General features: G+C 36.1%; 1 protein-coding gene across 1 annotated transcript in view; it reads right to left on the minus strand.

The window, feature by feature from the left end:
* LOC306863086 (phospholipid-transporting ATPase IB-like) overlaps positions 1-12,803 on the minus strand; it is a 66,146-nt gene extending 53,343 nt beyond the window's left edge. Inside the window, exon 1 of the mRNA XM_079406259.1 lies at positions 12,563-12,803. Within this exon, the coding sequence (XP_079262385.1) occupies positions 12,563-12,605 (43 nt within the window). The 5' untranslated portion in view covers positions 12,606-12,803. The remainder of the gene's footprint in view (positions 1-12,562) is intronic.
* Positions 12,804-13,218: the final 415 nt, after the last annotated feature.

Here is a 13,218-nt window from a genome sequence, read left to right on the forward strand (position 1 = left end):
CAGCTCATGAAAGTCAAAAATCAGTATCTCAAAATATTAGAATATTTCCTAAGATCAATCAAAAAAAGGATTTGCAAAGCAGAAGAGTTCAAGTTCTTTAAAGTGTTTATTTATGCACTCAATAGTTGGTCGGGGCTACTTTAGCAAAAATTCCAGCATCAGTGAGGAATGGCATGGAAGCGATCAGCCTGTGGCACTATTGAGCCTTCAGCTCGTCTGGATTGTTGGATCGTCTGTTTCTCATCTTTCTCTTGAAAATATCCCATAGATTCCATATGAGGTTCAGGTCAGGCATGTTGGCCAATCAAGCACACTAATATCATGGTCAGCAAAGCACTTGGAAGTGGTTTTGGCACTGTGGGCAAGTGCCAAGTCCTGCTGGAAAAGGAAATCAGCATCTCCATGAAATTTGTCAGCAGATGGAAGCATAAAGTGCTCTTAAAATCTCCTGGTAGACGGCTGCATTGACTTTGGACTTGATAAAACACAGTGGACCAACACCATGCAGACGTCACGGCACCCCAAATCATCACTGACTTCGGAAACTTCATAGACTTCAAGCAGCTTGGATTCTGTGCTTCTCCAGTCTTCTTCCAGACTCCAGACATTGATTTCCAATGAAATGCAAAATTTGCTTTCATCTGAAAAGAGGACTTTGGACCACTGAGCAACAGTCCAATTATTTTTCTCCATAGCCCAGGTAAGACGTTGTCTCTGGTTCAGAAGTGGCTTGGTAGCCCTTTTCCTGAAGACGTCTGAGCGTGGTGACTCTTGATGCACTGACTCCAGCTTCAGTCCACTCATTGTGAAGCTCTCCCAAGTGTTTGAATCAGCTTTGCTTGACATTATTCTCAAGCTTGCGGTCATCCCTGTTGCTTGTGCACCTTTTCCTACACAAATTCTTCCTTTCAGTCAACTTTACATTTAATATGCTTTGATACAGCACTCTGTAAACAGCCACCCCTTTCAGTAATGACCCTCTGTGACTTACCCTCTTTGTGGAGGGCGTCAATGTTCGCCTTCTGCATCATTGCCAAGTCAGCAGTCTTCTCCATTATTGTGGTTTCAAAGAACAAGATACCCAGAATTTATACTGTATGGATGGTCATTTATTGAAACTCAAATGTAAATATTCTAATATTTTGAGATACTGATTTTTTAAGTGTTTTACTTTGCATGTAATGAATCTAAAATATATGAAAGTTTCACTTTTTGAAATAAGTTACAAGAAAAAATTTACTTTTTCATGATATTCTAATTTTCTGAGATGCACCTGTATATACAATTAATTGCATAGATCCAGCAATATGCAGACTTATTATTCATAAGTTTTTGCTCTAAAGTAGTTTGATGCTTAATGCACAGCCTGTGACATTGAAAAAATAGGAAACATTTTACTACTCAATTTTAATAAGCAAATTCATTTTATTTTCCTAACTATGCATGCTTATCTTATTTTTTTCTTTTACTATTATATTTTCCCTTCTATAAAAACAGACTGGAGACCTACTGAGAACCACTGCTGTAAACACCCGTCATGTTTCCAGATCTGCCTCACTAAATAAATATGCAAAGCAACGTGAACCAGAGGTTCATGAGAGTTCCTCAGTAGGACATACTCTGGACTAGGGCCATAGAATCACATATGACACACTTTTCATCATACATCTCATATCCCGTGCTGAACGATCACTTTCTTCCTCTAACTCTTTCATTTTCTCATTACACTTTTTATTCTTCCAATCCCAACCTCAGCCATTCAATCTTTATGGCCAGACCAGCAGACACTTTGTACCCGAGTAACATAACAGAGCTGGAAAATCAGCAACCTACTGGTAAATTATGTGCAGTACATTGACTGGACAGATGCATGACAAACCTTTCATAATGGACACAAAGGCTCTGGCTAAGATTAATAATAAGCATTCAATTCACAAGTTGCTAAACGTGCTAGAAGTTGAGTGCTACACTGACTTTTGCCCTCAGAAAAAGACCAAGAAAGACCATTTTTGTGTGAGCAGCATATAAATCACACCCAAACACTGTTAATAATTGCACAACATTTCACCAGAAATCTTCCGTCCCTTTGCAAACCTATGTGCAATTTACATATTTGCATACAATTTTTTATTTGAGTGTTGATTATCTAAAAATAAATGGCCATTGAATTTAATAGTTTGGGCTTTACTGTTAATTGTAACTTTAATATTATAGTAATGTGCAAGTAATAGGGCTCCTTTTACTGCAGTGGTTCTCAAACTTTTTACACCAAGTACCACCTCAGAAAATATTTGGCTCTCCAAGTAACACCATAATGACCAACATTAAAATACAGTAGTGTAGTAGGCCTTATTATTCAGCTGCAGCTATGCACAGTTCAAAAACGGCAGTTTTATTCTTAATAAGAATATTTATTATTGTTGGCCACTTTAAACATTGTAAATACAGTTCGAGCATTAACACTGCACTGTGCTTACATGTAAATCAAAAACTTAAATTATTAAATTAAAATGTACTGTACCTAGAAGTTAAATAAAAACTGCACTGCACTTAAATGTAAAGTAAAACATTTACAGTACTTGATCAAAAAAACACAGGCATCATTTAGCCACCTTGCAAACTTTTTAAAAGTTCTCAAACAAAAAAGGACTCAAACACAACAATTAAAAAAGGTTCAAACATTCACTGATGTTCCCGAAGGAAACACGATGCATTAAGAGCCGGGGGTGAAAACTTTTTGAATTTGAAGATCAAGGTAAATTGTACTTCATTTGTCTTCCAGGAAACATGCAAGTATCTTCTGTCGCGTCAGAAGGGCAGTACTAAATGGAAAAATATGATATTTCAACAAAATAAGAAAAATTTGGACATAGTTCAAAACTATGAACAGAACTGTTCAAAAGTTTTCACCCCCAGCTCTTAATGCATCGTGTTTCCTTCAGGAGCATCAGTGAATGTTTGAACCTTTTTTAATTGTTGTGTTTGAGTCCCTCAATCATCCTCAGTGTGAAAAGGTGGATCTAAAAATCATACAGTTACTGCTGGAAAGGGTTAAAATATGCAAAAGATGCTGGAAAACTGAAGATTCTGCAGGACCTGGAGGATTTTTCTGAAGAACAGTGCTCAGTTGAACTGTTCAGAACAAACAAGGGACTCATGAACAACCATCACAATACAAAAAAACAGTCGTAGATCATCCAGGTAACCACACACAGTATTAAGAACCAAGGGTTCCCAAACTTTTGAATGTGGTTATTTTAATAATTTCAGCTATTTTTTTGTCTTGTGGACTATATGTAAACATCTTTTATGGAAAATATCTTACTCAGGACAGTACTAAATAAAAAATAACATGCATTTTGTATGATCTCTCTTATTTTGGTAAAATTATCCACATTTTCACAGATTCTGCAAGGGGTTCCCAAACTTTCGCATGCCACTGTATATGCTACGCGATGGGTAGGGTTAGGGTTGTGGGGTAGATGCGTATCATATGCATGCGAAAATTGCGTATTATATGCACGCCAAACACGCGCGTGTCATATATACGCCAAAGTCCATTTTTTCTTATCAATAGCACAAGTTTTCATTTTTATTTTGGCGTGCTATTTATACGCATTTTCATGAGACCGGGCTGAGCAGCCACATCCGAGTGTCGGAGGCCGTTTCAGCGGTGGCCAACTCCATTTCTTTATTTACCCTTGTATTGCAAAGAAGTAGACGTCTGTCTTCATACTGGTTGGGAAACACTGTTTTAACATTAATTTACATTAAGGTAAGTGATTCCTCTGTGTACGACTACAGGGAGCCCGCTTACCACTTTTGAGATACTTTAGATTTTATTCTTAAGAAAATTTTAATAATTAAATTTGTTTAAAGAAAGAGAGACAATTTGTTCAGTAAACCACTGGTTTATGAAAAAGAAAAAAGAAGTTTTATGTTTCGTTTTTTCCCTGCTATACCAAAAACGTACTGATCCTTTAAATTGGATGTACATATCAAACCATCATTTTTGTGTACTTCGTTACACCCCTAATATATATTATGCACATAAAGTGTATTATAAATATACAATATAAATATATTTAATATAAAAATAAAAAATATAAGACATTCTTAGTGAAATTTAGCATTATTTTATCTTATGATTAAAAGCATGTAAAAATAACGTCAGTTACATACAGTCATGGCCAAAAATATTGGCACCCTTGGTAAATATGATCAAAGAAGGCTGTGAAAATTTATTTGCATTGTCAATCCTTTTGATCTTTTATTTTAAAAATTCGCAAAAATCTAACCTTTCATTGGATAATAAGAATTTAAAATGGGGGGAAATACCGTTATGAAATAAATGTTTTTCTCAAATACACGTTGGACACAATTATTGGCACCCCTAGAAATTCTTATGAGAAAAAAGTCTCTGAAGTATATTCCCATTCATATTCACAATTTTGAGCACTCCAGGGTGATTATGAACATGAAATTATCTAGCCATAGCTTCGTTTGACAGAAATATAAATAAGAGGGAAAACAAAGCCCAAATTCCCTTAATCATCCATCACAATGAGAAAAACCAAAGAATATATTTCTGATGTGCAGCAAAAGATAACTGAGCTTCACAAATTAGTGAAGTGGCTTTAAGAAAAGAGCTTGAGCAGTGAAAATTCCCATTTCCACCATCAGGGCAATAATTAAGAATTTCCAATCAACAGAAAATGTTACGAAACTACCTGGAAGAGGACGTGTGTCCTAATGCACCGTGAGAAGGAGAGTTTGAGTGGCTAAAGACTCTCCAAGGACCACAGCTGGAGAATTGCAGAAAATAGTTGAGTCTCAGGGTCAGAAAACCTTTAAAAAAAAATTGTCAAACAGCACCTACATCAAAAAAGAGTTTCAAGAAAAATTCTCCTAGCTCATCCAAAAACAAACTCCAGCATATTCAGTTATCAGACACGACTGGAACTTCAAATGGGATGGTCTTCTATGGTCAAATGAAACTAAAAAATGACAAAAAAAAAATTAGCAGCAAACACTCAAGATGGGTTTGGTGAACACAGGGATAAAAAGTACTCCATGTGTACAATAAAATATACTGCTGTATTTTTGATGTTGTGGGCCTATATTTCTGCTGGAGGTCCTGGACATCTTGTTCAGACACATGGCATCATGGATTCTATCAAATACCAACAGATAAAAAAAATCAAGTGACTGACTCCGTTAGAAATCTTATAATGGGCCATGTTTGGATCTTCTAACCATACAATAATCCAAACACAAACCTCAAAAACAACACAAAAATGGGTCACTGGGCACAAAACCATGCTTCTGCTATGACCATTCCAGTTCTCTGACCTGAACCCTATAGAAAATGAGTGAGGTGAACTGAAGAGAAGAAGCACCGTCATGGAGCTGGGAATCTGGAGTGATTCTGGATGAAGGAATGGTCTCTGATCTCTTGTCAGGTGTTCTCTAACCTCATCAGGCATTATAGGAGAAAATGTAGAGCTGTTAAACTGGCAAATGGAGGTTTCAAAAAGTATTGAATAAAAGGGTGCCGCTAATTGTGGCCAATGTGTATTAGAGAAAAACATTTATTTCATAATGATATTTCCCCCCCATTTTAAATTCTTATTATCCAATGAAAGGTTAGATTTTTGTTAATTTTTTTAATAAAAGATCAAAAGGATTAACAATGCAGATTAATTTTCACAGCCTTCTTTGGTCATATTTACCAAGGGTGCTGATATTTTTGGCCATGATGTCCGAACTTATCACTGAGTTTGACCCTGAGCACAGTCTGGGGTGAGTGTGGTCATTTGGCCATCTGCCAGCTTTTCACCACTAAAAAGCAGCTTGCTTTTAAATTATGAATAGCCCTGGTTGCATTATTCATCCCTATGCCTTTGTAACCGTGCTCACTTTACTCGCCGCATTCTCTTATACCGCATGCATTCATTCAGCGGGCCTCTCTTATTCCATGCAATATCACTGCACATCTCTCCATCTGTATTATACTACTCTGATTAGTCAGACTATGGTCATGCTGTTCAAATAGGTGTCAAATTCCTCTGTTGTCTAGAATTTTCTGCTACCCCAACACAATGGCACTGGAACAGTTCAAGAGGACAGTGAACATGCTAATATAGATGACCCAGCAAAAGCCAAAGTCAGAAAATATTACATGCTCAAGGAGGCTCTTAATTTGCAAATTGCATACAGCTACAGTCTCCCACTATAGGGATGGGCGTAACAAGTTATTTGTTCAATTCAAATGCAAATATCAGTACCCACTGGTACTGATACCTCTAATAAATATTAAGTTTTTGTGATTTCTGAGGAAAAAATGTCATTCCTATACCAAGTCCTATAGAAAATTAACATGGCAAACATTGCTCTCTCTGTTTGTCCAGGGGCATTATCAAAATGTTATGACAAATCTGTCCCTTGATTTTTCAGTAATGAAAAATAATTTAAATAATCAAGAAACTTAAAAAAAAAAGAATATTAAAATATTAAATTGATGCTATGTTTCTTACACATGAAAAAAAAAGTGTTTTTTTGTTTTTTCTTTGGGGAAAAAAATCAACTGAAAATAATGAATAAAATATATATATATATATATATATATATATATATATATATATATATATATATATATATATATAATTTATATATATACTGTATATATGGCATTGGTTGAAACATGTATTTTGAAAATACATAAACTTGTGTAAATATATTTCCAAGGTCAAAGTTCACAATAAAAAGCTGTTCACACACATGTGGACACAGTGATTTCTTTATTTACTATTTTTAATTAGTTCTTTTAATTATGTCATTGGTTTTACATTGTTTAATGTTTGTGTGAAATATGTTTACTAAAACAAAATTAATAATTTATTCATCATAGTCTGATTAGAGGTATTTTGAGATGGCACTGACACCAATTTAGAATAAATTTAGCTTCATTATTTTTTTACAAACATTGCTTCTATAAAATAATTAAATAATAAACTAAAAAATAAAAGTCAGGTTTTCCTTAGTAATAATGTCAAAATTAAATTTCAATAAATACTTCAATAAATACTACCACTATACTAAATACTATTATATGGGAGAAAAATGAACAGAACAAAAAACTCAAAACGCTTTCAAAATATGAAAATCAGCTAAAGTTGAAAAATCATTTTTTGAAAATGCTGTGACTTTTCAGCATTCTGGTGATGAGCAACATTATCTGCTGAAAAAAAGTTTTTTTCCTGATGCACATTAACTTTCATGCTAATTAAATAGTAAAAGCACTGGTATTAAATAAACCACTGAGGATCGATTCTATGTGGATAAATCCTCTCAATGTGGCATCAATATCAGAAGAATCAATAATTGATCCGCCCATTCCTAGTTCCCACATGCTCACGTGTGGCCGCTCCACCAGACGTCTGGAAACCCATTACCTACAGAGCCCCGCCTAGACTTCCTGCGCCCTCGGCGTGACATGTTATTCCCGTTGCCAAGGTGACCCACAGGTCCTGGTGGCCCCCAAGGGAAACGGGGGTGCGCTCGCAGCTTGGGCCGCTATGGCGATGGAAAAGGGTGAATGAGGAATGAAAGCCTCTTACAGGCACAGTGACCAGGGAGGGTAATCCTCTTTCTGTCGGCTCTGCAACTTCACCTGTATCTAATCCTGACCAAGCTTTATCCCAGAGTGCAGGTGAGATCGTTCACATACACCACCAGGCACGTCAGCCACCCGCAACCTCATGCACAACACAAGCCATGCAAGCGTCACAGTCTAACCCCTGGCTTACCGACTAACACCCACATCAGAAGGACTGTTATTTCTGTTATGCATGCATGCATTTTGGTGCATCGCTTGATGCGTGCTAGGAGTGGGCGATACGAACAAAATCTTATTTCACTTTATGAGAAACTTTAATTCATGATAATGACATATACCAATATATAGCTATTTTTGTTATTTTATTTTTGCTATTAAAAATAAGGACAAAGAAGCAAATTGCAAACATAGGACAAATACAATAGAACATACAAATTAAATAAGCTTTTCAGGTGCAGTAGGTTTATTTAATATGCAAGAAATCATTGAAATTGAATAATCAAATGTACAAATAGCCCAAATATAAATAGATTAGATCTTATTCAAATTACAAGTTATACAGTCAAGAGCATAACTTTTGTAGAGTTATTTTCTCTTTTTCCTTTGTTGTTTGATTAACTTTATTGACCCAGATGGCAGCAGGTTTATTATGCTGCTGACACTTTAAAGTAACAGTTCACCCAAAAATGAAAATTTGCTGAAAATTCTCACCCTCGGGTCATCCAAGATGAAACTGAGTTGGTTTCTTCTTCAGAACAGATTTGGAGAAATTTAGCATTACATCACTTGCTCACCAATGGATCCTCTGCAGTGAATGGGTGCCGTCAGATTGAAAGTCCAAACAGCTGATAAAAATGTCACAATAAATCAACATGAATCCATCAATTAACATCTTGTGAAGAGAAAAGCTGTGTGTTCGTAAGAAACCAATTAATCTTTAATACATATTCAACTAATAACGCCGCCAGTGAAAAAGTTGTCTTGTCTGAATCAGGTGTGAAATATGCAAAGATCAAGTACCATTTGAAGGCAAAAACAGTCAAAACAAATATGTCAATTGATTTTGATGTGAAAGGACAACAGGGGATGGACTTTTTCAAAGGAGGAAGTGTTATTATGGATTATGGGCTCGCTAAAAGGAACAGTTTAAATTAAATCCTCTTGATGGATTTGTTTCTTACAAACACACAGCTTTTCACTTTACAAGACATTAACTGATGGACTGGAGTCGTGTGGATTACTTGTAGATTATTGTGATGTTTTTATCAGCTGCTTTGACTCTCATTCTGACGGCACCCATTCACTGCAGAGGATCCATTGATGAGCAAGTGATGTAATGCTAAATTTCTCCAAATCTGTTCTGATGAAGAAACAAACTCATCTACATCATGAATGGCCTGAGGGTAAGTAGATTTAAAAAAAAAATCATTTTAGGGTGAACTATTCCTTTAAAACCTCACGCACGGATCTGATCTATTGATACACAAACGATTTTCCCCCAACTTATTACATTCACTTAAACAGACATAACCGACTGTGTTGACAAACCTACTCAATGGACATTTTAGCATAAACGTGTGCGTTTTTGATCATTCAAGCATTCAATAACTCTAACATCAAGCAGTTCTCGCTCTTTATTTTCTCTTCCACACGGTTCTTTACCACTCTACCATCTAACGCAGTATCTCTAACATACACACTTGAAACACACTTGTGTCACCACAATATATACCGTCATACCGCCCAGCCCTAATGCATGCCATGTCTGTGTGCATGTGATGAAAGAGTGCAGAGAATGTTAGCTTTATTAGTCAATCCATGCAGTGTGGGCTGAAGGAAGGGGTGGCTTCATGCACCTGTGAGGCTCCAAGCAGTAGCGTGAGGCAGCAGCCCGCTTGAGGGGGGCACTCACTTTTCTCAAACCTGTCTGCCAGGCGGGAGCCCATGTTGGAGCCCATGGGCTGGTCCTGCCGGAGGGGGGAGTCCTGGCTAAGAGGGGTCAACACTAACTGTTCTGGAGGAGCCCCAACAAGGGTTGCCATAAGAAAAAAACAACACAAGATATCAAGTCAGTAAGACCACAGAGCAAACACTCTTAGAAATGTGCTTTTAGAGATGAGAAATGGTGCTCAAGCGTTAATATTTAAAATAACTCTCTCAATAGAAAGCCTTTTTTTAATAGTGTGTCAGGGGCCCCTGACATGTCAAAAAAGCAAAGCAAAAGCAAGTCAATTTTTCTCTGTCTAACATGATAAACCACTCTGATCCAAGAAATGAAAAAGCAATACTTTAAATGTGTGCCATCTTTCCCCTTAAAATGTCTCTCAATTCAAAATAATTGTGTGTAATATTTAAAAAACAAAACAAAAATAAATAAATAAAAGGAGGTGCTTAATAAGAGAATAATTCAAGAAGGATTTATCATTATCTGAGTGAGCGGACTTGCTAATGTGAACAGAAAATAATAAATCAAATTAAATATTACTTTATAAGATTAAATGATGAGTTAATATTTATTTTTCTCCTATCTTCCCACAATGATGAATCTGTATAATGCAAATGCCTGTAATTTACAAAACATTCTTTTAATCAGGTGAAGAATAGTTACAAACACCAACTTTTCAGATGCTTGAAGTAACCTAATTTGTACTAGTATTTCAAGCACTGAATGACATATGCAGTCAATTTATGAATGCTCTGTCAATTAGTTTCATGTATTCCTTTTGCATTAATTACCTTAATTAGTTCTAATTCTTTTAAAAGAAGAAGCATCGTTTGACAAAGCATTTATAGAAGTAGAACCCTTAAACAGTGTTTTTAGGTAATCCCTCCAACTGCCATTCTGACAAGAGAAAAATATGCTAAAATAAAGTATAATGTGTTTAATTTGTATACAAACTTTGTCTTATCTGCATCCCATCAGTTTAATGTGATATATATCAATCTTTATTGACACCCAGTAATTTAAGAAGTCAATAAAATAGATCAGTTTCCTACAATGAATGATGAGTTTACAGTTGCTGCCCCCATGTGGCCTTTAAAAGTGATGCACAGAAACGCTGAACAGTATAGATGATCACTAAAACAGGGCCCTTTAATGAATTACATCATCGGTTCTGTGATTATGTAACCCAAACATGACATCAGAAGCTTATCTTTTGTCAAGTGACTGTTAAAACAACAACACACTCTATGTATGTAGAAGCACTTAATTTGACATGCATGTTATTTTGCTTCTGTTTCAACTTGTACATGAACATACGGAGAGTAAAGTCAAAGGAAAACATCTATCAGTCATCTCTTAACATGAGCAGAACACATTTCACAGAATTAGAAAAGAGGTTACCAACAATATGGCTCCTGCATGTTAATTCTGGAACATGCTGGGTCAGAGCAGGCCAAACAAATGCTGTGAACAAACCGTCAGTGTAATCCACAATGCATGTGTGTCAGTCAGTCAAAAAGACTCCACCCTCGGTGTCAGCACCCCACAAAGCCCTGCCGATAAAACACGTGCTGGAACCGACCTGCTGCCAAAACACTCTGCAATCTCTCAAACCTGCCACCAACATTCAAATCTCAAGAGCAATGTATTTGTGATGTATTCTTGGCCCCTGTTTGGTGCATTAAGTACTTTGAAACCCAACTGGCAGTCCACTGACATCTGGAGAATGATATATAAGCTTTTACTAAGATTTTTAATAATAATAAATGTTTCAATGGCTCGTTTCCATTCAGAACAGAGCATTTAAAATACTGCAGCGATGCAGTAAGTGATTTTCTTTCAGTGGTTTGCAGTCTTTTGATTTTAAACCTACATTGCTAGGATTTGGAAAGCAATGCCTTATTGCATAAAACAGATCTCAATGCTAAAATCAAAAACAAATTCTTACAAATATCAAGTGGATATTTTGATTTTAGCCATATATTGCATGCATTTGTAAGCTTACACGCTACACTTTCAGTCTTTGTCACTTTCAGTTGCTTTCAGTTTTTGTTTCACGGTTAATTCAATTTGTTAGTTTCTAGCTGTCTAGCTTTCTAAGTGAAAATGTTTCAAAGTAAACCCAACATTATTTCAGTGTATATACAATTAACAAATAATTAAGTATGATGTTTTTAAGGTATTGCTTGAAGGTAACACACACACAAAAAAAATCATTATGTTATAACATCTTGAATTTCTGCTATTTCCTATCTGTCCAAGAGTTTTTACATTTTTTTAAATAATTTATAATTTATATAAAATCAAAGTGATTAAATTATTTTATTGGGTTGATTTTAATTTATTCTTTTGGTAGATTTTGTTAACATTCTATATTATAAAATAATTTATTTATTAATATTTTCATAAAAAGGAGTGAGTAAAACTGTCGGACATTTACAAAATTAGAAAATAGCAAAGAGAAACCTTAAATAAATTAATAAGCCTGTACCTGCTACATGCCAGCATCTAATTTAAATAATTTAATAAAAAGCTAGATAACATGTGCACATGACCTCAACAGGTGAATCTAAGAGCTTAGAAAGTTAGAGCGCTTTAAACAGTCACGTGATGAGCTAAATAACCACCAACAGGGAGTTTATCTATGCAGATCTAGATCAGATTAATCATAGCCGCATCACAGTTTATCTCAAAAGAACAGTTGCCGCTAATTTCCCACCAATCAGCTGAAAAGCGAACACCACCCTTGTAACCCATTTGTTTATACAGCGAAAATGACAGGTCACCTACAAGAGAGCCTCACCAGACGGGTCAGGTGGAGCATAACTGATGCTTTTCTAATTTGTGTATATGTAAAGCTAGAATTAGGTATGTCAATGATATAACTATTAATAATGTACACATAGAGGAACATGCGAATATCCAGAGCACCGAAGAAAATGCATGCATAAACAGTGCCAGTGTGCGTCGCCCGTGTCAGCAGATTATGTCACACTCACCTCCCTCGCTGTGGATCTTCTTCGAGCGTCTGTTGAAGTACATTCTGCACGCATGTGTGGAGCTTCCAGCAGCGGCAGCGAGATGATGGCATACTCGGGCTTCAGCGGGGGTATGCGGGCCACAGGCGCAGGGATGCGGTGTTTGATGGAAGCAGCATAGTTCCTGATGATGGGTCACCCTCAGCCGCGCGCACTGGCTCAGGAACGCGCTCCTGCCATCCTGCTGATCCGTCGCGTGCGCGCGCGCGCGCTCCGTCATCAGATCCCGCCTGTCCCAAATGGACACTCAAGCTGTACAATACGCCCTTGTGTGCTCTGGACTTAAACAGTCTCATTTAATTACTAATATATGGACATTTGTAAATATTCAGCTTTAGAGTATTTGGTTGGTTTAAGACTTTCTGATTTAATAATTAACAATGTTGTACCTTTGAACTGCATTGATTCAGGGTTAAAGGTGGCCTTTATGAATGAATCAATATTTAACTAGCCTATATATTTAACAACATAAACAATATCTAACTAAAAAATATGTCTTAAGGTTTTTTACTTAACAAGAATATATATATATATACAGTCAGGTCCATATATATTTGGACACTGACACAATTTTCAGAAATTTGGCTCTGTATGCACCAGAATTAAAATGAAACATG

The sequence above is a fragment of the Barbus barbus genome, assembly GCF_936440315.1.
Source record: "Barbus barbus genome assembly, chromosome: 44".
Taxonomy (NCBI): Eukaryota; Metazoa; Chordata; class Actinopteri; order Cypriniformes; family Cyprinidae; genus Barbus; species Barbus barbus.